Genomic DNA, 26,728 nt, shown 5'->3' with positions numbered 1-26,728 from the left:
AAAATTTATGCACTTCTGCACTTTTGCATGTATCATGCATTTTGCACTTTCAACGTCTTCTGTATTATCTGTGCCTTAATAAGTTTTATTTGACTCTCCCTGCAACCAAATGTACAATACACGGGTACAAATAAAGTAACCTGAACCAGAGAAGAAGTCACCTGTTGGTCAAACGTGAAGGAAACTGTGGTCAGTGTGGGAGTCTGACATCGTGTCTGCAAACATGGAGGTTTTAAAAAAAAATGTTCCAGAGGCATTTCAAGAGGAGGCACAAGTGACAACAGTTTAAAAAGCTTACATGACATCACACAGCTCAGCTGAAAAAACCGACACGAAGACCTGCAGAGAAGTAACGATAAACTTGAACTTGAACTTAAACATGGATATGGACCCTGATCTTCACCACACAATGGGCGTGTCTCTCATTTAAACAAGATGCCGAGTACAGCCACAGATGTTCAAGCTGCAACATCCACGAGCTCGCACTAGGGTCAAGAAACCCACAATAACCACATCACTTCCGGTTGGAAATTTCACAATAAGATATGTCGTATTCTAATGAGCTATACTGAAATTGAAAGTCGTCAGAGTTTGTCAAACCAGTTTGTGGCACAGGGTAACTAAAACAACCAACCACTAGCCTGACCTTTACAAATGTCGCTCATACCTCAGTATCTCTTGTTTCTTCTTCTTTTTTCCCCACTTAGTTGATCCCATTTTTTGCACTTTCACTTGTGATCTGTAATATTTAGTAAGGGCTTTGTTATGTCTCTGTTATGTATTCTTCATGTGGTTTCCATAAAAGCCATTTAAGTTTCTACCACAACCACAGGCCTTCTCTTTTTTTTTTTATTCTCGTGTGAACAAATGTAAACAAATGAGTAAACAAATAACCACCGACTCTTACTCCTGCCTTATTTATAAGCTTCCGTGTTCATGTCGACCATACAATAATATTCTTGGTGTTTTATTCTTAAGGAAATAAAGATGGATACTACCGGATTTGTCTGAGCCTTATCTCGGGCAGCTGCAGCATCCCGCACATCTGGTCAGGCTGTAAACGAGCATCACGGCACCGGTAACGACAGAGAAACTTACCGGTCAATGCTGTCACCTCCCACCGGCTGCAGGAGCGGAGAGACAGGACTCTGACCTCGCCGTGCTGGACACTGACGTGTGAATGAATTAATCCACCGGCTCTAATCGAAACGCTGATATTGCACCGAGCCCGGAAGTGACACGCGTGTCGTGTTGTTGTGCGTGGATGAATGGCGAGTTGGGGTTGTCGTTGGGAGGGGGGTGGTGGTGGTGGTGGGGTGTTGGGATCAGTCTCTGCGTTATGATTGGACTCGTGGAGGTGGCGCGTGCTATGGGCCGGGCCACGTTGGAAGGAGGGCTCGAGGAGGCTGCACGGGTTACTGTGTGTCACAAGAAGGAAAACCAGAGGCCAACATCTCATGCATGCACACAACCCCTGGTCTCATAGTTTCCACCATCAGTTTAATGAAAATAATAACGAAGACAAAAACGTTTTTGTTACAATAAAGATAAAGATGATAAAGATGTAATAACTGATGTTCTGGTAACTAGCTCCAATAAAGCAAGAGGCCACTGCAAAAATGTTTACCTCTGCTTCTATGGTTCTTCTATTAGGAAATGACATGGATGTTTTTATGTTTTTAATGCACTGCTCTTTCTAATTTGTGCACCTCTTTTATGGATTACACACATTTTTGTAAATGCAAGGGCAATTTGCACATAAGTTGCATTGCTTTTCACATACCTGTTTTCTAAATTGGAAGTGCATCTATATTAAAAGAAAATAAACTAGGCTAATAGACTTCATCGTTCCCTTTTTCTTTTATATCTTTACAAACTTTCCATCATTGTTGAATTAAGCCGATGCTGAGGTGTAAAATCCTGCAGTTCCTCCAGTGTCCACTAGAGGCTGGCTGCAGAAGCACAGGAAGTCACATACACACCCATTCTAAAAAGCCTGTTTTTACAGCAGAGCTTAACATGTTTACAGCCTGGTTCAAAAAACCAAATAGGTCTGATTAGCTCATGTCTTGATCGACACACACTGTACGGGGGGTGAATGTTTTGATGACTCATCAGTTTTGATTTGATGAAGGATAAGAGTTATTCACAATAAGGCGTGTAGCTGACCTGATTGACAGGTGGGCGCGGTGTAACTGTTTGTCAGGAGTCTTAAAACCCGCCTCAGCTCCAGCTCTCAGTCTGTCGTTAGGTTGACTGAAAGTCAAGACCGCCATCGATGGGACTCCAGCGCCCCCTGCAGGAACAGACGGTTGACGTCACTCAGGCTTCAAATAATCATATTTACAGTCTCTGATATAATAAGACGATATAGTCAACTTGTACCATCAGTTTAGAGGATTTTAAGACTGCTTCGAAAACGTAGAATAAATGTGTAAACCGTTGCTTTGTGAATGAGTAGTGGGACATCTAGTGGCTGAATGTTCCATAGCACCTTTAAATACAAAGAATTCATGCTCATGTTGTGATTGTCAAAACCGTTGGAAGACGTCAGGAGCAGTCTTCCTCACGTATGTTAGTATGTACCTTCGTTCATAAACACATGGGATTTGTTGAGCTCAAGGGGTGCACATGTGATCCAGATTTTCACAAGCTTTATGAGCGGATTTTGAACTAGCAACCTTTTGATTGCATACCATGCCGAAGCAAAGGCATCACAGTTTATCTGATGAAGCATTTCTGGAATGCTTTTAATATCGTAATGTTTGACTTTGTCAGTGCCAAAGTTTTCCTTTTTCATGTTGATCATTACAGAGCTGATGAAGCATGGTATGAAACTGTGACCCTGACAGGCTGACGACTCACTATGACTGTAAATGAGACGGAAACACAAGCAGATTTCAAATTCACTGACATGTGGAAACGAGGCCTCCTGTCCTGTTGTCTCCCCTTTTTCAGATTTGACTTCATTTCCATCTTCAGATCGTTTATATAAGAGTTTGCTTAATTCATGATATCCTGTTTTTCCATCACTTTTAATAACTGACCAGCAGAGCAGACGACTCAAGCTTTCCTAAAGAATTCACAATACATGTATATTATTTGAGTTAATGTGAGTGTTGCTGGTTGTCTGTCAATCATGGGGCTGACTAGTGTAGACCCGCCTCTCGACCAATGACAGCTGGGATCGGCTCCAAGGTCAATGTGTGATGTCATAAGGTGGATATGACTTTGGACTCGTCAGCTGAGCTGTCTGAGAGTTTGTTAAAGTGAAATGAGACATTCAAAGATGCAGCAGTGTCCTTCTTTTATATCACTGAGACTACAGGGAGACACTGAGGAGGCTGGTCTACGGGCTTTGCAATTAATACATATATTAATACAATATTGATAATAAGAGACAGATTGCATTACGTGTAGATGTACTGCATTACTCTGTTTCTAGTTGGTGACATCAGCCTCCAGCAGCCTCTGCCATCAGTGTGCGGATGACCTAATGTGACCTGAGGTGTAAACAGACGAGAAAAGACACTAGACAAGTCCATTTATTTACCTGAGTTCAGCTTCAGCTGCTCAGGTTTCAGACACGTGCGTGGAGCGACACTCAGCGGTTGACATGACGAACTACAACGGACTATGACAAAAGCGAAGTAGCGAAAGATTGTCCCCTCCGACTCTCCGTTGACTGCCGGTGTTGTTGCTGTCATGTCGGCTCCCTTCATGGTAAGTTACCCTTCAGACGCTTTGCTGCACTTCACAGACTCATGTAGCAGATTAATCCTCTCACATTAGTGAGTGAGTTTGTTATAAGACCTTGTTGATTATTTATTCAGAGGCTGAAACGGATTCGACGTTAACGTACTAATGCAGCATGACGATGAGAAGTCAAACGAGATGATTGAACTGAGCTCACATTTAGCTCGTTTAGAGAAGAACAGAATAAAAATGAAGTAAATCTGTGTCTTCTTTTTTCATGCTAAAGGAAAAATGTGTCTTTGCCATTAAGGAATAAAAACTAACACTTGATGGCACATTTGAAAACAATTTAAAAACAGCAAACACAAAGTCATCTTTATTGTAATTCAGAACAATCGTTCCTCTCCGAACCATGGTGCAAACTGCAACAGTGTAAAATATATATAACTTTGTGCATTGAAGACAACAGCAACATCAAATGTGCATGCACTTGGAACTAGATATAAATAAATACAAGACACTATGCTGCAGTGTATTTTTAAAGTCCTTAAAAATGGGGGGGGGCACCAGGTTCACAGCTGTGATTAATCTAATCTATGAGGCAGCTGACTCTAAAGTGTCCTTTTTTTAAAAAAAAAAGCTTTCTTTGCACAACCAACTCTGCAGCTTTTTACCATATAAACTGTAATGAGAGGACCAAGAGGTTCAGACAAACACAGTTAAGTAAAGACTCCCTCCTGACTGAAGCACCTGCTCCCATCCTCTCTCTACATTTACTCTCTGCAGAGATGCTGCCAGCGCTCGGCTCTCCTCTTCGCTGCCGCCAGACGACCATTGAGCTCCAGCTCGGTTTCAACTCCTCTGCACAGGAGGCTGCTCCTCTTCCTCACCCAGCGTTACTATGACGTCGAGATGCTGCTGAGCTGGAAGTCTAGCTGGAAGAGGAGGGGGATTGAGAAGAAGAATGCGTAAGTCATGTTTTGGTTGTATTGCACTGAACGACACACGCAGACCAGTGCTGCCTCTGATGCTGCTGCTCTTTTGGCGCGGCGTCCTTAAATATAGGAAGGATGCCCTGAGTTCATATGGAGTTTAATCACAGTCTGTTTGGGGGCATCATTGATTAGACATGCGAGCAGAAGGGAAGAATCTGTTCTTGTGGCATGAGAGTTTGGGCTTGTGGATGCCAGACTTTCACCAGAGGAGGGGGTCTTAATGAGTCCCCACTCAGGGTCCTGGAGGTGTAGGGGTCGTGGAGAGATGTCATCCAATCACCCTCTTTGCAGAATGGATGTCGCGCTGTAGCCTGCCCTTGTCCTCGTCAGCAGCATACCATATTTCACCATGACTGATTTTCCTTTTTCTCTTTTTCACAGTTACTATGGTTACACTGAGAGGTTACATGGGCCGGACATCGCGGCAGCCTTTTACATCTTGACCATGAAGGGTTCATTTAGGTAGGTGCCTTTTTCTCCTGTTCTTTTTGTGCCAACGGTGTCATAATGTCACCAACAGCAATGTGAAAGACTGATGCAGATCATGCCAACATGCATGAAAGTTGTAATGAAAACAGATTATGTCGTATATATAAAAAAAAGCTTGTTCAGGCTGGAAACCAGAGCCAAACTCTGATGCTCAACTTCTGATGTTGTGCTTTGTGATGCGTCCTCAGGTACGTCGGCCAGTCAGAGTGGTTCGGTTCAGACGCCAGTGCCAAATTCAACTGGGACTTCTTGAATCACAAAGACACACAACTAGAGGAGGTGAACATGAGCCACACACTCATCAACTTCAGGGGACTGAGGAACCTGGGTAAGGAACTTTGTCCCCAGGCCTTTGCACTCTGAGTCCGTCCCATCTCTAGTCTGATAGACAAACATTACACGCAGAAAACCTTGCACACTGGGTCCAATGCGTTAATTCTTTCGTTAATTAACTGAAGGATTTTGTAGTACGAGACAAAATGGAGTCATGAAGCAGTGAAGATGATGTAGTAGTTTAGTAGAAGGAAACTCTTGCACTTCAGCCACTCCACAAATGGAGGTCGGTGCTCTCGGTCACTGACTGAAGACATAAAAAATATATTTCAGTGGATACCTTCTTCAAGACAGGAACCAAAGAAAATACTGCAGCAAACGCATCACTGAAAGGAAGAATATGTGATTTTTCACACTTAAATGTAGCAGAAATCAAGTATATCCTCTAAAAATAACTCTCTGAGTCATGATTGTCTACAATGAGTGTGCCCCCCGAGTACCGCTGTCTGTGATGTTGTCCGAGCCGTAACTACAGCGTGTTTACATGGACGGGACGGCCGGCTCCTCCCCTTGTGTATATAAGTTGTTTAATTGAGGGACTAGAGAGAAGAAGAAGAACATACTGTACTCACTGCTTATTTGAATGTCACGTAAGCGTTTCTAGATCACGGTCATTTACTGTAAATTTACATACAGTGTGAAGATGCTAGCAAAATAAAGATCGCTAGCATTAGCATGCTAAAACAACAATGCAGCGCGAGTTGTTTCGGTTTCATGCTGGTGCTCAATGGCGACATCTACTGAATCAAAAAGTTGCATATTCTTCCCTTAAGGCAAATTTAATAAAAGTGCAGAGGACTAACGTTTTCAACGCACTGCGTCTTCCTCTAGTGGTTCTTTGGTTCTGAAAAAAGAAAAACACTGGGTCCACCCACTCCTGAAAACAAGACAGGAGTGAGGAGATTATGACATGTCGATAAATGAGCTGCAGAATCATCCCTGTCGCTTCAAAGTGCGTTTCAGGATGTCAGTGGTCCAGTTTGATACGCTGCTCACTTTACTGGATCCTGAACAGTGGCTGATAGTATGTTTGAGGTATATCGTCACACATATGCACGCACGCACGCACACACACGCAGAAACTGCAGAGTTCGGAGTCAGTGTGCAAACATGAGATCGTATTTCATGCGTCAATTTCGGTGGGAAAAAACAGACTCAGTGTGCGAAGGCCTTCACTCTGTCCTGCGTACGTATCTTTCATTTCAGTGATATTTCACATGTAATTTACATGTTTTAATCTGCTTCATCAGAGGGGCAGCGGTCTTTGCGGACTCTGTCGTTACGAGGATGTCCTGAGGTGGACGACTGGTTCCTCTCCAGGCTCCATATCTTCCAGGACTCTCTGGAGGAACTGGACATCTCCCAGTGCCCGCGCATCACTGCAGGGGGCCTGGCTGCACTCAGGAATCTCAAGTAAATATCCACACTCTCACTCACCTATTTGGATGTGTAGAGTTCCTCCCTTCATGAGTTTGTGTGTGCAGGGGACTGCAGCGGCTGGATGTGTCTTCCCTTCCGAGGATTTCCAATCCTGGGTTGGTTGTGATCCTGCTGGAGGAGATGTTACCGCACTGCCAGATCACTGCTACTGGCTACAACTACGACCCGAGGCAGGAGCAGGATGAAACAGCTCCTGCAAGGACGGAGATAGGGACTGGGCAAGGATAGGAATCCAAGGACCCGACATTGGATAAGCAGAAGAAAATGAATGGATGGATGGAGGAATCCGATGAATGAAGGGACTCATTTAGGAAAGAAAGATTCCTGTGAGAACGCCTGGCTGTCACTACTCTGACAGAAGAGGCATCGATAGAGCGAAGACACTTCCAGGGAAAATTGTGGACATGATACCTGCTGTGAGCCCTAAGCTCTCAACAAAAATGTATGGCCTTACCTTTTCTTCAAAGGTACATGTTTAACCTTCTGCTTGTTTTTCCCCCAAAATGGCAAATTACACAAAAAAAGTCCTGTCTGTCCCGAAAGAATCAAGACGGTGTGGTGATTATTTTATGTTTTAAAATGTAAATATGAGTGTGACTGAATAAAGACGCTTTCTTAAATACCATGATAGTTGTTGTTTTTTTACCTGTGTCTGTGAATCTTTGAGTCGTGTTAAGACGATGGTGACGACGTTCTCATGCATCTTAATCCGTCTGCGTTTCTAATCTTCACTCTGGAAGTTTATGTGAGAACTCAATCCCATAATCCAGTGCGAGCCGCGTGCTGCAGGAGCGGGCGGATGAGGACAACAGAGAGAACGGGAAACCAGTGAACACTTGTGTAAGTCGAGGTCTTCATCTTCAATAATCTGAACGCTTTGATGTAAAGTTGTATGAGCTACTGTCACTTTACTCCTCATTCTGCATAGGATTTGTAGTGGTTTCTTCGGTCTTCTTAATAAATCTGATGTTCTTAAACTGAGTTCTTAATTAACCACTCTATAGTGACGACATTACACTGTTTTACGCGTTGAGTTGGCTTCACACATGTTCCCATGTGTCCACGGTAAAACTACCGTGTTGCTCCGCCGTCACTCGTTTATTTTACTTAGACAGCGTAACACAACAATACACTTTACTTCCTGTCTCCTGACCACATGACTACGGAAGTCTTACAGAATCACAACAAACCTTCAAAATAAAATAGGAATAATCTCAGTAAATATTCCCAAGATAAACACAAACATATCGTCTGCTATGATCTAGCAAATCATAATCCAAACAATAATAATCAAACTTATTAATGCAAAAATGGCGCTTACATTCCGGCCCCTAATTGTTACTGCAAAGCATAACAATTATATCTCAAACATTAAAGTGACATTTAACTTCAGATCGGGAATAATTTGACTGACTTGTTTAACATAACATATAGTCATCACTGCTAAACAACAACAAATGTCAAATTCACTTTTGGTAGAACTCAAAAATTCACTCAAATGTAATATGTTACTCATGCTAAGTCTCACACTTTAGACACAAGCATATTACTTAACACAATGAACTTAACTTATTCATCCATTTCAAGCAACAGACATAACTTATCTATTGGCCTTTCCAAAACATTAGTTTTAGTTTTAACAAATGCACGTCTGACAAGTCCGTTTGAGTCAGAAACTGTCCTTTCAACTTTTGCCATCAACCAGGAACCTCTGGGTGCGCTCTCATCCACAATAAGAACAACATCTCCTGATTTCAGGTTTCTTCTGGGTACTAACCACTTCTGTCTCTCTTGTAGAAGCGGCAAGTACTCCTTAGTCCATCGCTTCCAAAAAATGTCTGTCAGGTATTGTACCTGTTTCCACCTTCTCTTCACATACATGTCCTCCTTCTGAAACACTCCAGGAGGTAGTACTGGTTGTCTCTTAAGAAGAAGCAGATGGTTAGGTGTAAGTGCCTCTAAATCGTTTGGATCATTAGAGACTCTTGTTATCGGCCTGCTGTTGACAATTGCTTCGACTTCACAAAACAATGTGCGGAGGCGTTCATCATCTTCAAGCGGTTGCTGTTTCAGGATCTGGGTAAGAATTTTCCTCACAGAACGAATCTGTCTCTCCCAGACGCCACCAAATGTGAACCCGCTGGTGGGTTAAACATCCAGGTAATGCCTTTCTGCATTAATGTCTCTGTTATTTTTGAATGATTCCAACCTTTGATTGCTTCACGCATTTCTTTTTCTGCTCCAACCAGGTTAGTACCATTATCTGATCTCATAACAGATACTTGGCCTCTCCTTGCTATAAACCTTCTAAATGCGTTTATGCACGAGTCAGTATCAAGTGAATGGGCAACTTCTATGTGAATTGCTCGAACAGTAAGACATGTGAACAAAACACCGTATCTTTTGACTCTACTCCTCCCTTGTTTGACCTCAAATGGCCCAAAATAGTCTATGCCCACATTTGTGAAAGGAGGCTTGTCAGGAATCAGTCGATCTGGAGGCAAACTTGCCATTCTTTGCTCACCTGGTTTCGCTGAAGTCTTTCTGCATGCAACACACTTGGACAGTATTTTTCTCACAGCTGAGTCTGCTTGTGGAATCCAAAATCTTTCTCTCAGTCTTGACAACATGTAGTTTCTTCCACTGTGTCCTGTTTCTTGGTGAATGTGTCTGAGGATCAACGTAGAAACATGATGACCTTTAGGCAGGATCACAGGATGCTTTACATCTGCCGGCAGTGAAGACTGATGCAATCTTCCTCCAACTCTTAACATCCCATCTTGCACAACAGGATCAAGCTTTACAATATGACTGTTTCTTTTAAGCTTGTTACCTTTCTGAAGAGACTCAAGTTCATCACTAAAGCTTTGACTTTGACAAAGTTTGATTATCTCAACTTCTCCCTTTGCAACATCTTCAGCAGTGAGAAGAGACCCTTTAATAGTTGACCTGAACTTCTGCATTTGACTTGCAACCATTTCAGTTTTCTTTTCCAGACTCACTTCATCACTTGCTTGTGAGAATAGAAGCTTGCGATGTGTGTTCAGCTTGTGAAGCAACTGTTTGAACTTCATCATCCAGGATACTGCCTTTTTTAAACAGTGCCAGTCTGAATAATGACAGATAAACTTGTTAAGCAGATTCTCATGCACATTTGTAGCATTCACACTCACTGCTGCTTTAACTTCCACATCATCCTTTTGTATTTCTCTCATGTCCGGTGAAACTGGCCAATGTCCATTGTCCTTTAACAAAAACTCTGGTCCACAAATCCAGTTTTGACACTCTATGAACTTGTCTGCATTCATACCTCGTGATACATGGTCAGCTGGGTTCAGCTCAGAACATACATACATCCATTGACTTGTCTTTGTGTTGTCTCTGATGAGCGACACTCTGTTTGCAACAAAGGTTTTAAATCTAACACTTTCACTGGCAATATATCTCAACACAGTGGTGCTGTCAGACCAAAACACAGAATATTCAAGCTGCATTTGCAGCTCCTTTCTCATGAGCCGGTCTATTTTAACAGCAACAGCAGCTGCTGTTAACTCCAGCCTCGGAATTGTTGTTTGCTTGAGTGGCGAAACTCTGGCCTTGCTGATGATGAATGAACAGTGAGTTTCTCCTTTCTCGTTGGTTATGCGAAGGTAGGTAACAACACCATAACCTTTCTCGCTGGCATCAGCAAAATTATGCAATTGCGCTGATGTGATTGTTCCAAATCCAATCGGTTTCAAACACCGCTCCACTGTGAAACCATGAAGCTTTGTAAGATCCGAAATCCACATTTGTGCTCTTTTAGCCAGTTCAGCAGGAATGTCCTCATCCCAGGAGACTTTTCTGCCACAAAGCTCCTGCAGGATCATCTTTGCTGGAAGGATGACAGGTGACAAGAATCCCAAAGGGTCATATATGGCACTTACAAATGAGAGGATGCCACGTCTTGTCTGAGGAGTTTGTTTTGCATTTATCCTAACCTTGAAAACATCTGTCTCAGTACACCAGTTGACTCCTAGTACTCTCTCATCAGGTAAAGCATCATGACTAAGATCTAAATCTTTAACCTGTTTTGCTCTTTCTGTTTCAGGAATGGATGCGAGGACAACTCTGCTGTTACTCATCCATTTTGTAAGATGAAATCCTCCACTCTCACACACTGTTGTTAAGTCTTTGACCATAGCACATGCTTGTGTTTCACTTGACACCGATAAAAAACAATCGTCTACATAAAAGTTGTTCACAACAGCTTTTACTGCAGCAGGTGTCATCTTGTCTTTAGCATCTTCAGCTGTCTTTCTGAGCGCAAAGTTGGCACAGCTGGGGGAGGATGTTGCACCAAACAAATGCACAACCATCTTGTACTCTTGAAGAGGTTCATTTATGTTTCCATCTGGCCACCAGAGGAACCGCAGGAGCTCACTGTCTTCTGGTGGTACTCTTACTTGGTGATACATCGCTTCTATGTCTGACATTAAAGCAATGCGGTCATGTCTAAATCTTGTTAACACTCCAACCAGTGAGTTGGTCAGATCTGGACCTTGTAATAGTTCTCCGTTCAGTGACTTGCCTTGATATGATGCAGCACAGTCAAAGACTACGCGAAGTTTTCCTTTTTGTGGACGATACACCCCGTGATGAGGTATATACCAAACTCTCTCATTTTCAATCACAGTCTTTTCATGTGATACTTTAACTGCGTATCCTTTGCTTAACAGGTCAGACATGAAGTCTTTATATTCTCTGTGAAAGTCTCTGTTCTTGACAAGTTTCCTTTTCAGGTTTTCTGCTCTCTGGACAGCTACACTGCGGTTAACAGGCATTTTTGTGTCTTTGTTTCTCAGAGGAAGACCAACACTGTAGTGTCCATCAACCCTTTTCACTGTTTCATTAACAGAGTTCATGAACTGAATATCTTCTCGTGACATTTCTTGTTTTTCTTCACAGGCTTTCTCTGGAAAATCATGGTTGAACTGTTGCACTAGGAGGTTCTCTACATTAGCAATAGAAATGCGATTCACAGAAACACTGAGTTCACTTTCAGATGAAGTAGTGCAATCATCAATCCTGAGAGGACCATTAATTACCCAGCCTAGGACAGTTCGAACTGCATATGGACCGTTGTCTTCACTGTGAATGACTTCCCACGGTTCCATAGCTTTGTGCACATCACATCCTATTAACAAACCAATGTCTGCATCAATCTGTGGGAGCTGAATACCATGAAGATGTGGCCACTTTTCCAAATCCTCTTGCACTGGAATGTTCTCCTTGGAAACTGGAATGTCTTTATGAGTGTAAATCTCGGGTAAGTCAATGTAAATGTTCTCTTTCAAACCACACACCTCTAGTCCAGTAAGATGGTAGCTTGGCTCTAACTTTTCCTGGCCCATTGTGCGAAGCAGGATCTGAGTTTTCTTACCTTCAAGGTCAAGCTGCCTCATTAGCTCCTCGGAGCAGAATGTGGCTTGGCTTCCATTATCCATGAATGCATAAGTCTCTATTATCTTGTTGCTTTTCTTTGACTTGACACACACAGGAACAATCGACAAAACACGACTGTCTGTTCCGGCCCCAGTGGCTCCACAGGTCCCACCTGAGATGTGTGTTGATTCATCAGCTGTAGTCTTTTCTGTGGTGTTTTTCTGACTGCTGTCAACCTTTTCATTATCTTCTTCTTTTGTGAAATGAAGCATGCTTGGGTGTTTCTTTGAACAGAACTCACATGAAGCTCTTTTTCTACAGTCCTTACTTAAATGTCCTGATGTCAAACATCCAAAGCACAAACCTTTGCCTTTAAGAAAATCTAGTTTTTCCTTGTAAGGCTGATTTCTGATTTTGTGACATTCTGCCAATGTATGTTGTTTTTCACAGTACACACATGGTTTCTGAAATGCACTGCCTGTGTAACATGTAGAGGAGTACGAGTTTTTACCATGATCATGTGCCTTTTCATTCGCAGAAGTTGCTACACTTGTGGCAAAAGCACTTCCCTTTGGTCTAGATGTTCTTGTCGTTTTCAGGTTTGCATAAGGTTTTCCCTTATCCTCAGCATCCTTTATGTCTCCAAAAATAGGATCAGCAGCTATTCTACCTTGTCTGCTTATGAATCTAACCAGATCTGAAAACTTTGCTCTTTGTCCAGTTGCCTCCTGAATGTCAAAAGCAGAAACTCTCCACTTCTCTCTTATCTTGTAAGGTAACTTAGAGACAATAATTCTGAGATTAGTGGGATTCTCAATTTCTTGAAGCTGGTTGATGTCTTGCATTGCGTTGTTACATCCAGCGAGAAACAGGGAGTAACTCTGAAGAGCCTTGGCGTCGTCAGGTTTAATCTGTGGCCAGTTGAATGCTCTGTTCATGTAGGAAGTTGCAATTTTCAGTTCGTTACCATAGTGATAAGTCAACAGCTTTCTTGCCTTATGATAGCCTTGATAAGGACTCATGTGTTGACAACTTCTTACCAAGTCTCTGGGCTCACCTCTGGTAAACTGTTCAAGGTAGTATAACCTATCACTGTCACTATCTGTCTTGTCCTGAATTGTATGGTCAAAAGCTCTTATGAATGATTTAAACTCAAGTGGATCTCCACTGAAAACAGGAATGTCTCTTTGGGGCAAATGTGACAGTCTCTGTTGTTTGACTAACATCTCAGTGATGTTATTTTGTTTAAGCATCACTTCACACAGATCTACTGGGTCATCATTGATGCCATTCTCCTGTGTCTGGTTTTCTTTCATTTGATGATCAGTTACCTTTAACCATTCTGAATGTCCAAGCTTTGTTTCTGGAAGCTGGTTCCTTTGCGGCTGATTGTCTGAATGTCGTACTTCAGGATCAGCAACTGCATCACTCTTACAACTTTCGTATTCATAGTTTTCCAACACTTTTATTTTGGCTGTAGAAGCAGCAATAGCTGTGTCAATCTCAAGTTGTTCCCCTTTTGCCTTCAATTTGCATTCTTCAAAGTCTAATACTTGTCTCTGTTTCAAGGATGCTGCACGTGCAAGTAAAGCGGCACGTTCTGCTTGTTCCTTCCGACGTACAGATGATATGGATGAAGCTCTGGATGATCTTGATGAACTGCTTGTGGCTGTGCTTCGTACAACACATGACCCAAATCTCGTTTTTAAGGGTGCATCAGCGACAGACACACTATCATCTGGATTCACGTCATCTTGGTGTTGTTGTCTTATATTAGATGTCCATCCCTCAACCTCAAGCATGAATTTATTAACTTGCTCAATTTTTGGCTTGAACCAAAATGTTTGATCAGCCTCTTTTTCTTCTTCGGGTAGCAGCAACAGTACATTATCATTTGTATGAATAAACTCATTCTGTAGTTTTGAGCATTCATTCAAGTGATCATCAACAATGTCTGGACTCTCATTATCTTTCATAAATCCATTAATCTTATTTGTTTTTGCTGTTAGCTGTGAGAGTTTAGATCGTCTTGCATTAATGTGCCTGTTCAGGCACTCTTCCAAACCCTTTTCTGTGTACTTTGGCGCCCTCTTCTGGTCAGCCCTGCTACTGCAGCTCTGTGCGCCAGGTCCAGGATCCTGCGCGTCGTCGTCCGCCATGATGCCTCTTTTACACAACTTCTAGTTCAACAAGTGTTCATGAACGATGGTCTATGACACAAAGCACGGCATGCTTTCATAATGAGTGTCATCGTAGTAAGACCAAACATCCTTGTTGTCTTATTTTCTCGAGAAGCTGAGTATCTTACATCCATTCTTGTACCGTCCTGTACAGCTCCCGCGTCGTCATGGCGTCCGACGTCAAGCTTGTGAGCTGGTAGTTTTACTTAATGTAGTGGTTTCTTCGGTCTTCTTAATAAATCTGATGTTCTTAAACTGAGTTCTTTCTTAACCACTCTATAGTGACGACATTACACTGTTTTACGCGTTGAGTTGGCTTCACACATGTTCCCATGTGTCCACGGTAAAACTACCGTGTTGCTCCGCCGTCACTCGTTTATTTTACTTAGACAGCGTAACACAACAATACACTTCACTTCCTGTCTCCTGACCACATGACTACGGAAGTCTTACAGAATCACAACAAACCTTCAAAATAAAATAGGAATAATCTCGGTAAATATTCCCAAGATAAACACAAACATATCGTCTGCTATGATCTAGCAAATCATAATCCAAACAATAATAATCAAACTTATTAATGCAAAAATGGCGCTTACAGGATGTATACGGGTATCTTTTTCTCTCTCTTGTTACCTTCATGTAAACAGTGAGGCAGCGGTAAACGCTCCTGTGAGGGGCGAGTTCAGCGCCCCCTGTGGTCAAAGCGCTACCTCTCAGCTCGTTATTGATTTTATCCAGGACGTGTATATGCTGTTAGCGTTAATGTGTTAATTGGGTTGTTGTACATGAGGCCGGTCTTGGTCTCAAGACCACTTTTTGAAGGTCTCGTCTTGGTCTCAGACTGACATTTATGGTCTCTGTCTCGCCCCGATTTGGTCTTGGTCTTGACTCGGTCTCGATCCCTACATGTCTCAGCCTCGGAGCACTCTGGTCTCGGGTATGTCTTGGTCTCAGTTAGTGTGGTCTTGACTACAACACTAGTTAATTGTTAATGTGATTAAGATCTGAAATTCATGCATTAATTTTTTTAATCTCCTGCTATTTTGTCCCTTCAGGCTCACCATAGATAGTCGTCCTCAGTGTCTCCCTGTAGTCTCAGTGATGTAAAAGAAGGACACTGCTGCATCTTTGAATGTTTCATTTCACTTTAACAAACTCTCAGACAGCTCAGCTGACGAGTCCAAAGTAATAGCCACCTTATGACATCACACATTGACCTTTGTTCTCTTTTTTTTTATTGTTTCAAGACAAATACAACACAAGACACACAGACTATACATCTATGTACAACTATAAACATATAATCATTAATCAAGATATTACAAGATCAATAATCCTGATCTTGTAATATCTGGACTGTTTGAAAAGGTGGAGAAGAGGGATAATATGTCCTCTTTAAAGTTGTATTTAATCATTGTTCTGAATGTTGGGATCCATGGGCTAACTAGATATCATTTCCCCACTGAGATCTCCAGAAGACATCAGGTATTGAGTGACATTCTTGAAAAAAGCTCAAAGTCTGCCATGTTATTTTTAGCAAACAAAAATAAGGCCTTGCGTTTCACATGATTTTTAAGCCCCCTGGCATTAACGGACATTAAAGACAAAGAAGAATATTTTTGATATTTTCACGCAGATAAATGTCAGTTCAGGTGAACAAAAGTCATGCTGAGCAGTGAAAGAGTCCACGGCTAAACAGACACAGGAAGGAGTGTCACTTAAAGACACTCAAACATTTACAGAACAGATGAGAAGAGGTCAAAGTACCGCCCATGAAGTTTGATTGACAGGTGACGACGATCAGAGCTCAGCAACCAGCTTGAATTAAAATAAATCAAGTTGAAGATTTAAAACACAGCAAGTTAAACATCTGTCTCGTTAATGACTTCTGTCTATTTCAGTTTACACAACTCAGCAGAGTCTCCACAATAAACAGTCCTGAGTCCAGCATATAGAGGCTGAGTGAATGTGGTCTGGACTCTGTGGAGGAGAGTCATGGTTTCAGAGATGCTGTAGAAGGACAGAATACCTGCTCTGTGATCCAGGTACACTCCTACTCTGGAGGACCGAGGACCTGAGACAGTAGTTTTGACTTTGTTGTAATAAAACGTATAACTGTTGTTGTCACAATCTAACATCCAAGATTTGTCATTGAATCCAAACCAACATTTACCTGACCTTCCTGCTCTGCTGATATTCTTGTATGCGACTGCTACAGAAACTCCTACTCCTCTCCTCTCCACCTCCCAGTAACAACGTCCAGTCAGACTCTCGTTACTCAGGACCTGCTCCCAGTCAGTGAATCTGTCTGGGTGACTAGAATAAGTCTGTTCTCCTCTCATTAATGTTACTTTTCTGTTCCCATCAGACAATAACAGCTGTGTGTATGCTGTGTTTGGATCCAGTGTGATGTCACATGAATACATTAAGAACTCAGCTCTGGTCTTGTTCTCTGGTTCTGACAGTAAAACATCCACTTCAGTCACTGTCTGTGAGATGTTTGTCCATTTCTCTCTCAGGACGTTCTGTAGTTTATCTCTGACTTCTGACACAGCTGCTGTCACATCCTCAAAGAACCTCAGAGGACGGATATCGATGCTGGATGAGTGTGTAGATTCACTGAGTGGTGACAGTGAGGGGTAGTCGTGTAGAAACTGGTTGTGGTCCTGTGTGTGTGACAGCTTCTCCATCTCAGCATCTTTCCTCTTCAGCTCAGTGATCTCCTGCTCCAGCTTCTCCTGAAGCTCTCTGACTCGACTCACTTCAGTTTGCTGCTGGGATCTGACCTGCTGCTTCACATCAGAGCGTCTTTCCTCCATGAGACGGATCAGCTCAGTGAAGATCTTCTCACTGTTCCCCACTGTTTTATCAGCGGAGCCATTGATATCCTCCACCTTCTGTTGGAGCAGCTTCACATCTTTCTCTCTGTCCTGGATTCTCTGCTGGATGTTTTGTCGACTCACCTCAAGCTCTCTCTGCCTCTCGCTCCTTTCTGCTGCAGCTGAGACTGTGTCGTGACCTTTATGTTCCTCCACAGAGCAGAGATAACAGATAGACTGCTGATCAGTGCGGCAGAACATCTTCATCACCTCATCATGACGAGAGCACACTTTCTCCTGGAGCTTCTTGGAGGGCTTCACCAGCTTGTGTTTTGCATAGGCAGGTATTTCATAATGAGGCTGGAGGTGTTTCTCACAAAATGAGATTAAACAGACCAGACAGGACTTTTGGGCTTTCAGTTTTCTCCCGGTGCAGACATCACAGGCCACATCTTCAGATCCAGCATAGCAGTGATCAGCAGGAGCAGCTTGGAGTCCAGTCTTCTTCAGCTCCTCCACTAAAACTGCTAACACTGTGCTTTTCACCAGGACAGGCCTCGGTCTGAAGGTCTGCCTACACTGAGGGCAGCTGTAGATTTTCTTCTCATCCTCTTTATCCCAGTGGCTTTTAATACAGTTCATGCAGTAACTGTGTCCACAGGGAACAGTCACCGGATCCTTCAGGACATCCAGACAGATTGAACAAGAAATAGTTTCCTGGTCCAGCTGAACTCCTCTCTGCGCCATTTCTCCTCTCGGTAACGACTGTCTGAGTTTCACTTCCTCAGAAATCAATAGCTCCACTTCTGATCTACACAGCATGTGTTTGTTCAGTGAACGTCACGCTCTGGTTGGTTACACCCATCCTCAAACTGTCGATCTGAAGGGGAGGGAACCAGGAAATACAGAGTCAGAGTGGAGCTGGCTGTGTTTGAGAGCAGGAAAATCAAGCTCTGATTCATTCCAGGAAGAGGAGCGGTTTGAGAGAGATACTTGTTTACAACAGAGAACATTTCTCTTTTAAAAACACTTCTCATTTCAGATTTTAGAAGATTAACTCTTCTCTTCGGAGGGTTTGGAGAAGGCTTTCTTGTTTCTGAAATCTTCATGTCCTAACCTTCCATCTACAGGAAGGGCCTTACTGTATTTCCAAATAAAGTCGCTTTTATCCTAACAGGAAGTACAGTAAAGTAATGTCCTCATGAAGACTGAGTCAAAGCACATCGGACTCGGACTTTCAGTTTAGATTGCCTTTCTACACAACAAACTTTGTAATCAGGACAGTCATTACAGGAAGTAAAGTACCCTCGGCTTAAAACAGTGCAAACATTCAAAATAAAAGGGTTACAGAAACAAAAAAACAGAAATGGAATTTCAGACAAACCATTTAAAATGTGATTTATTGTGATTAACTATTGAAATTGAGTGATTAAAAGTGATTTGAAAAAAGGCAATGTATTTTTCTTAACAATAATGTCATCATGCTTTCTTTAAAACGTCAAATGCCAATATTTACAGTCTATGTCAAATGCATCATTAATCCAGAATATTAGCTCCGAAAAAATGTTTTGCTGATGGATTATTTTGCTTATGTAGGCTAGGTCATAAAGAAGCATAAATATTTATTACAGTCTATTTCATAACGAGTTAAAACTCATCACAGGAGACTTTAACTTGTGGTAGGAACCATTGTGCAGACTGCAGAGTGACACGGACCGACTTCCTGACGGACAACAACAGCACCTCCCCTGTGATAGCTGTGTTGTGGATACTAAATTGCTAACTTCGTGAAATCTGGGGTCCACATTAGTTGTCACTCGGACCCTTCTGGCTTGAAGGTTTCAGTAGACGGATAAATGTCTGATGCTTCAGGTAGGATCTCCGTCTCATGTGAATAAGGAATAAAAACACTTTGATAAACAGCGCTAGCTAGCTAGCCTGGTTAGCAATGTCTGTATCACTTACACATCGAGAGGGGTTTGTCAAGGCCCGGGAGATTTATTTAATATATTCTGGTGTTTAATTTATTCCTAGAACCTCCTAAAAGAGAAGAGGAGGAGGTGACGCTTGAACCAGAGGTAAGAAAACAGCCGCGTGAGAGTCACTGAGCCTGTGAATGTTAGATTAGGAGGTTTACTGAGGTAACTAAAAACAAGCAGCCATTTACACCCGGCTTACTGCGAGAATAATTACTGGTGTTGTTTTAATTTGTAGGAGCAATCCGACGACAGCAGTGAGGAGGAGGCTGCAGGAGGCACGGAGAGTAAGTACAAACACACTCATATCTCACACTCAAAGTTATGTGTATATTAATCAATACGACACTAGACGTCCTGGATATCAGCCCCGCTGTGATTGGCTCTGAAGATAATCCCAACAGTGCTGATATCCAGAACAACATCTCCACCTCCAGTGTCATATTACTTAAATACAACAGATGTACAAGAGCAGGAAATATTGATAAAGAGTAAATATCAACAACAGATTATATTAACTGTTTAACTCCACCAACTCAACTAGTTCTGTTGCCTAGCAACCCGAACATTCTATTCTACCATTGGTGTCCATGGTTACCACATAGCAGCTACTCTGTGAACCTTTACTTGTTTGTTAAAATAAATGATCATGAAACCAGTGACATTAGAGTCTGTTGTTTGAGATGATGAATGAAGAAAGACTGCTAGTTGTAAATATGAACTCCTGGCTGAAGAGGAGGAGGGACACATGATGTGAAATGTCCCAGTGATGTTGTTCTCCTGTCACTCATGGAATGCCTCTTGTCCAATCAGATTGCTTGCTCCTAGCGGCTGTATAAATATATAAAACATTCATACATACAGGTTTGGATTGGATTGGAAAAATGTTATTGTCCCAGAGGGGCAATTTGGCAACACACATCATAAAAACAGCAGAAAGACATAAATACATAGGTACATATAAAACACAACTCCCATGGATATCATTATGATGGACGTGAGTGAGATAAGGGACACTAAGACCAACAGTACATAGTGTAAGTGTACAGGCAACAATGCCTAAAGCTTATTTAAAAACCCAACTGAAACAGAAACAGAACAAAAGCACCAGTTAAAACACAACAAAACAATGATCATAAAGTGACAACCTTCCTGTCCAACGGCTGAATCTAATAATTTATCCTATTCCCCTCGTGTTGCTTCTGTCTTCAAGCGTATTATATAAGCACTTCTTAAAGTTAGTGTCAACTCTCTCTGTGTTCCTGCCAGTGGACTTCCTGAGAAACCTTTTCTCCAGCACCCTCGGCCTCGGCTCAGCAGAGAAAGTTCTGGATGAGCTGACTCTGGATGGAGTGGCTCGATACATAAACAGCGGGAAATGTGAGTCTTACCTCCAGCTCCCCTGATGTGTTTGTCCTCTCTGTTTCCTGAAGCCGGTTTTCATCATGCGCTTGTTACTGATTGTTTTAAGAACGCTCTCTCTGTCCACACAGGTAAAAACATCGTCTGCATGGTCGGAGCAGGGATCTCCACGTGTGAGTACTTCACTTTGAATATAACTGAACAAAGATTTCAAAGTATCAAACCTTTATTTTTTATTCTCTGCGCCGCCTCACCCTACAGCGGCTGGGATCCCTGATTTCCGCTCACCAGGAACCGGCCTGTATGCAAACTTACAAAAATACAACCTTCCTTACCCAGAGGCCATCTTCCAAATCGATTACTTTAAGGTTTGTGAAATACTGCTTCGTTTAAAGTCACACATAGAGAGGATGTTACAGCTGTCATTCTCGGGGGGCTCAGACATCTTTGACAGGCTTCACTTATTTTAGTCCAAATTAAAATAACAACCTATTTATTTCCTCAGTCATTAAAAGTTTGACTACTGTAAGAAGCCGAGTCTCTTAGGTTTCTGTTTTGTTCTAAGTAATAGTAAATTCCAGCAATATCCGTGTAGAGTAGCAGCGCTCAACTACGAACGCCGCAAAGCCTTCACCAGCGCTGCACACAGTGAGCAGAAACGCCGCTCATATACAGGAAGTTTTTACCACTCAGGGTTTTAACGGACACATAGAAAAATATAAACATCTTTACACACTCTAGTTACAAGAGATGAACCTGGACATTATGATAATAACGCAGGTAATGTGCAGATTAAAGTTAAACCCAGGGGGCCCCTCAGGTATGGCGGGTTGTCAGAGTCGATCTGCACAGTATAAGTCCGAGCCAGGAGCCAGAACCCCGCCCACGACGCAGCATGTTGTTTTCCACAAGTCAAACATCTCCCTCCTTCTTCCTCCTCAGAAACATCCAGAACCTTTCTTCGCCTTGGCCAAGGAGCTTTACCCGGGACAGTTTAAGGTACAAGAAATGTGTGAAACTAGAAAAAGTGTCCGAACATCTAAGCAAAGACTGTAATTTCAGAAAGCACTCAAAAGCCTCACAGGTGTTTGTTCTTTATCTGTGTTTAGCCGACGATCTGTCACTACTTCATGAAGCTGCTGAAAGACAAGGGACTCCTCGGACGCTGCTACTCACAGGTAGGCTACAAAAAAAATAACCTTGGGGCGCCGGTAGCCTAGTGGTAAGTGTGTACGCCCCATGTACAGAGGCTGAAGTCCTCGAGAGCGGGTCACCCCGGTTCGATTCCGACCTGTGGCTCCTTCCCCGCATGTCGTTCCCCACTCTCTCTCGCTCCCTGGTTTCTGACTCTATCCACTGTCCTGTCTCTAAAATAAAAGGCATAAAAAGCCCCCAAACTAAACAGAGGAGTCTCCACCTTGCACACAGAATCGCACCGTATTTGTGTTGACATTTTGTGTGTGTGTGCGCTTATTCAGAACATCGACACCCTGGAGCGCGTGGCCGGGCTGGAGGGAGACGATCTGATCGAAGCTCATGGCACGTTCTACACGTCTCACTGTGTCAGCTTCTGTTGCCGCAAAGAGTACAACCTGGACTGGATGAAAGGTGTCTTTATGCTTTTGTCCGCCTTTGAAGCTAAGGGACTGGGGTTGTTGTCATTTTGAGCCGTCTAAGACTTGAACTCCTTCCTCTGCTTTGTAGAGAAAATCTTTTCTGACGACATCCCTCGATGTGACAAGTGCAGCAGTTTGGTGAAGCCAGGTCAGAGGACCTCTGTCCCTTTTTCCTGATTGTGAATATGATTATTTCCTATTCTTCATCTCACTAAAACACCACCTGACCCTTTTCGTTGCCCCTGTTTTTGTGTTTCGTAGACCCTGTTATCTCCACACCTGACTGTTACTTATCTGTGTATTATATTTCTCACTGTGTGTCCTGCTTCTCCTCACCCAGATATCGTCTTCTTTGGAGAAAACCTACCTGTCCGCTTTTTCACCTCCATGAAGATGGTGAGCACATTGTCAAATTAATGGGGTGTTTGTCTGTTTGTTTATTTATTTCACACACTTATGACACCCTTTAAGAGAATACTAAAGCATGACAGTCATTACTTAAGACTTTACTAGGGACTCGCATGTCTTCACTTGGGACTTGACTCTGGACTTACCTGTGATTACTCTGGACTTGATTCTGGACTTACCTGTGATTACTCTGGACTTGACTCTGGACTTGCCTGTCATTACTCTGGACTTGCCTGTCATTACTCTGGACTTGACTCTGGACTTGACTCTGGACTTGCCTGTCATTACTCTGGACTTGATTCTGGACTTGCCTGTCTTCACTTGGGACTCGACTCTGGACTTACCTGTGATTACTCTGGACTTGATTCTGGACTTACCTGTGATTACTCTGGACTTGACTCTGGACTTGCCTGTCATTACTCTGGACTTGACTCTGGACTTGACTCTGGATTTGCTTTTCATTACTCTGGACTTGACTCTGGACTTGCCTGTCATTACTCTGGACTTGACTCTGGACTTACCTTTCATTATTCTGGACTTGACTCTGGACTTGACTCTGGACTTGCCTTTCATTACTCTGGACTTGACTCTGGACTTGACTCTGGACTTGACTCTGGACTTGACTCTGGACTTGCCTGTCTTCACTTGGGACTTGACTCGGGACTTGAGACTTACTTGTGACTTGTAAACAAAGACTTTGTCCCACCTGTTCCTAAAACAAAGAGGTCAATGTGAGCCATGCCCAGTCCTGCACAAATCAACTCTTAGTCTCCTGTCAGGACTTTCCTCGCTGCGATCTTCTTATCGTCATGGGGACGTCTCTTCAGGTCCAGCCATTTGCAGGTCTAGTCGGCAGGTAAGGCAGACGCTGCTGCATTAATCATTTTAATAATCATATTCTGCAGCCTGGCAGCCAGTTGGACCGTCCTGCATTATGAAAGATTCTGACTTGAGTCCAGCCTCTGAAGAAAAGTCTCAGAGCGAGCTGGATCATCACTTTGAACTATTTGTTGATGAAAATCTGTGTTTATCTTCTTAATATCTTTCCCTGCTTTGATTCTTTGTCGTTTAGGGTTCCAAAAAGTTGTCCCCGACTGCTCATCAACATGGAGAAGGCAGGACAGGTGAGCCTTTTACCCTCCATCAACACTAATCAGTCCTTTTGTTTATGATTATTTACTGCGCTCTCTGTGTTATTCTTTTGTCCGTCTCCGTGCAGGCGGACCCTCTGTTGGGATTGTTGGGGTTTGGAGGCGGGATGGACTTTGACTCAGACAAGGCGTACAGGTGATCTAACTGCTCATCCTCACATTGAAACTCATCTTTGGTGAAAACAGATCAAAGACACAATGTACAGAATCGGGTTGTTGTCAGTGAGTGTTGCTCTGTTGTGTAATAATGCATAAGTCCTTGAAGATGTTGTCAGCAGCTGTAAGGAGGTTTGAACACACTCTGCCTTTTGTCTCGTCTCCAGAGACGTCGCTCACATCAGTACGTGTGACGACGGCTGTCTGGCTCTGGCTGAGCTGTTGGGATGGAAGGTGAGTCACATCAGTTTCTTTGACAGACGCTGTTTCATGGAAAAGGTTGAATGTCTTGTTTTGCATGTACCACTTGAACGCCACACACTGCTTTTTTTAAATGTCAGGTAATCCATTTATTTAATTTCCTGGGTGATTTTAGGGTCATAAGTCGCTCCTGATGTGGACTCCATAAGAAACACAAAGCTCGATGATCTCAGATCGTTTTCTTATCTTCTGTCTCTCCTCTCTGTTCTTTATGCCTCCGTACTTTGGCCCCACCAGCGAGCATTTTTATGTTGAAAAGATAATTAAAAGACGAATATGTCCACCAGGGAAACAACATTCAGAACTTGATTTGGACCTCATTTCACCGGGAAATCTGCTTCTGTCACAAGATCTGCCACCAGCGATTTCCAACATGCATCACATGTAATATTTATAGCTGCTAAAACGATTGTAAAAGTCTATCACCTTCAAAAGCCAAAACGTCCCCTCCCCTCTGCAGTCAGGTTTCTGCAGGCTCCATAGGTTTTTATACTTTTACTACGTTTATCCTTTTAGCAGAACACAGATCTTTTAATTCTTTGATTTGACTAATGAACATTTTATAGTATTTTGTAATCCACTCTGCTTAATTACTAACCTGTCTGTTTAACCTTAGCATCTCCTTATATTTCCTATTCTTTGTTGATGTTTGTCTTTGTATGAGCGGCTCCAAACCAATCCTTCAAAGAGGGATTAATAAAGTTGTTTGAATTGAACTGAAAAATATTCACCTGCATGCAAACCTTGTTGCAAACCGATGAGTCCCTGGTCCTGCACGTGAGTCAGAGGCTTTGCACCCACATTTCTTTGCAGACCTGCTTCCGTCAGGTATTGAAGAAGAACTGCTTTCTGTCTGGGTAGTGGGAGTTGTAAATCTAAAGGACCTGCTCATGCACACGCTTCTTCTTCCCCTGAGAATCCTTAAAACTGCGCTCTTGACTTCTCACAAGCTTGGACATGTAAAAATGAAATGCTTTGAATTTATGTCAAGGTGACTTCGGACAAATTCAACTGCAACCATCGTTTCCAATGCTAAAATAAACTTTTATCAACACAAAACTAGATTGTGTGTCTGACAGGTTGATGTTATAACCGGATGATAAGAGGAGAGTTCCTGGACGGACTGACCTCAGCGTGTTAATCACAGTTAGTGCTCAGTGGGATGTTTATTAAAACCCTCGTCTGTCCTCCTCCTCCTCTCTGCAGGCCGAGCTGGAAGACTTGGTGAAGCGGGAGCACGCCAGGATTGACAGTCAGGACAAGAAGGAGAAGGCCAGCGCACAGAGCAAAGGAGCGGCAGCAGCCAAGGGGAGCTCTGCATCAGTGGCCCCAGAGCCCCAAAAAGAAGAGTAACTCATTAAGAAGAAGAAGTTCTTTTAGAAAAGCTACTGCAGTGAAGTCTTGGCTTGGAGTTTGCCCTGAACGGCAGATTATGACAGCAGGTTTACTTTTTTCTTTCTGGAAGTAAAGCTTCAACAGTCTGTCACTCTTTATTTTCCGTCTGGGGACATGATTTGACGACTGTGTTTTATGCTCCTTTTTATCAGTTATTTGCACTTTACTGACCTGACTCGACGTTCCTATTTTTTATTTGTGTATTTGCTTCAGCTAACATCTGGCTCAGGTGTGTTTTTTCTCTGTGGTGGTATTATTGTCTCTGTAAGCATCTACTGAAGCAAACACATGGACGATGAACGGGCGGTTTGGACCAACCAACTTTAACTCTTTGAGTTAGAGGTTCTAGATTTGAGTTAGAGGTTCTGTGCTATATCCCCAAATCTGAAATCTGGTCTCTGATTGGACGGTTACCTCATACAGGTATCAGACCAATCAAAAACACTTCTTGATTGGTGAACCGATGGCTAACTGTAACTTAAAAAGGTGCTTTTCTTTAACCTTCTGTTTCTGTTGGATTCGACTTTTAAAAGCAGGGTTGGTAATTTTCTCCAGATCCACTGTTTAAGAAGACGGATCATTGAGGGAATGCTGCTTTCAAAATCATGTTAGTTTTTGGAAATTACCAACCCTGCCTTTAACTGATTTCTTAGATGAAACAGAAACTCTCTCCTCATTCAGAACCCTTGTTGTTTAGCTTTAAGGATGACATACAGAAGATGGCTAAATGGACATAAAACATCTTAGGTCTCATAAAGTACTTAAAAGTGTTGTTTCATACTAACTCATCTGGACTTTCTGAAAACGCATGACTTATGTGAAAAATAAACTACAGGGGGCGGTGTAAACATTTACATTACAGGCTGTACAAAATCAAGGAAATGATGCAATAAACTTGACATTTGTAAAGCTTCAACTCTGAGATCCTTTTTCATGTTTATTTTTAATGAATACATTTTATTGTTGGTAGAATAAAGAAACTTATTGCACACTAGGGCATATGATTATTGCCCACATGCAGCCT

At 42.6% G+C, this 26,728-nt stretch overlaps 4 protein-coding genes across 5 annotated transcripts in view; 2 read left to right on the top strand and 2 right to left on the bottom strand.

The window, feature by feature from the left end:
- The window catches only part of acsl3a (acyl-CoA synthetase long chain family member 3a), a 31,112-nt gene extending 29,837 nt beyond the window's left edge, over positions 1-1,275 (bottom strand). Inside the window, exon 1 of one of the 2 annotated variants that reach the window (XM_061045631.1) lies at positions 1,099-1,275. The gene's annotated coding sequence lies outside the window, so the exon portion shown is untranslated. The remainder of the gene's footprint in view (positions 1-1,098) is intronic. The other variant, XM_061045629.1, reaches the window with a different exon arrangement.
- Positions 1,276-3,640: 2,365 nt separating this feature from the next.
- On the top strand, positions 3,641-7,578 carry dmac2 (distal membrane arm assembly component 2). Its single transcript, XM_061046139.1, has 6 exons — positions 3,641-3,723; positions 4,483-4,664; positions 5,073-5,153; positions 5,369-5,508; positions 6,764-6,926; positions 6,998-7,578. The coding sequence occupies exons 1-6, from the start codon at positions 3,706-3,708 to the stop codon at positions 7,179-7,181; spliced, it is 768 nt and encodes a 255-aa protein (XP_060902122.1). The 5' UTR covers positions 3,641-3,705; the 3' UTR covers positions 7,182-7,578.
- An 8,308-nt stretch (positions 7,579-15,886) lies between these two features.
- Positions 15,887-18,153, bottom strand: LOC132979805 (tripartite motif-containing protein 16-like). The gene has a single exon (XM_061045641.1). It carries the CDS (start codon positions 18,124-18,126, stop codon positions 16,453-16,455), a length of 1,674 nt encoding a protein of 557 aa, XP_060901624.1. The 5' UTR covers positions 18,127-18,153; the 3' UTR covers positions 15,887-16,452.
- A 935-nt stretch (positions 18,154-19,088) lies between these two features.
- sirt2 (sirtuin 2 (silent mating type information regulation 2, homolog) 2 (S. cerevisiae)) lies at positions 19,089-26,620 on the top strand. Its single transcript, XM_061045653.1, has 16 exons — positions 19,089-19,251; positions 19,414-19,457; positions 19,594-19,642; positions 20,625-20,735; positions 20,849-20,890; positions 20,979-21,085; positions 21,660-21,716; positions 21,827-21,895; positions 22,196-22,325; positions 22,422-22,481; positions 22,674-22,729; positions 23,521-23,597; positions 23,814-23,865; positions 23,961-24,028; positions 24,216-24,282; positions 25,516-26,620. Exons 1-16 carry the CDS (start codon positions 19,236-19,238, stop codon positions 25,660-25,662), a joined length of 1,152 nt encoding a protein of 383 aa, XP_060901636.1. The 5' UTR covers positions 19,089-19,235; the 3' UTR covers positions 25,663-26,620.
- Positions 26,621-26,728: the final 108 nt, after the last annotated feature.

This window comes from Labrus mixtus, chromosome 9, assembly GCF_963584025.1.
Source record: "Labrus mixtus chromosome 9, fLabMix1.1, whole genome shotgun sequence".
Classification (NCBI taxonomy): Eukaryota; Metazoa; Chordata; class Actinopteri; order Labriformes; family Labridae; genus Labrus; species Labrus mixtus.
This window is presented reverse-complemented; position numbering and strand designations above follow the sequence as displayed.

Excerpts from the sequence above, each read along its gene's own strand:
- sirt2 (XM_061045653.1), top strand. Across the intron at positions 21,086-21,659 it reads TCCAAATCGATTACTTTAAG|AAACATCCAGAACCTTTCTT; the intron begins GTTTGTGAAATA and ends CTTCCTCCTCAG. Across the intron at positions 22,730-23,520 it reads TTTTCACCTCCATGAAGATG|GACTTTCCTCGCTGCGATCT; the intron begins GTGAGCACATTG and ends GTCTCCTGTCAG.
- LOC132979805 (XM_061045641.1), bottom strand. The coding sequence starts at position 18,126 with ATGGCGCAGAGAGGAGTTCAGCTGGACCAGGAAACTATTTCTTGTTCA.
- dmac2 (XM_061046139.1), top strand. Across the intron at positions 4,665-5,072 it reads GGGATTGAGAAGAAGAATGC|TTACTATGGTTACACTGAGA; the intron begins GTAAGTCATGTT and ends TCTTTTTCACAG. Across the intron at positions 6,927-6,997 it reads GCTGCACTCAGGAATCTCAA|GGGACTGCAGCGGCTGGATG; the intron begins GTAAATATCCAC and ends TTGTGTGTGCAG.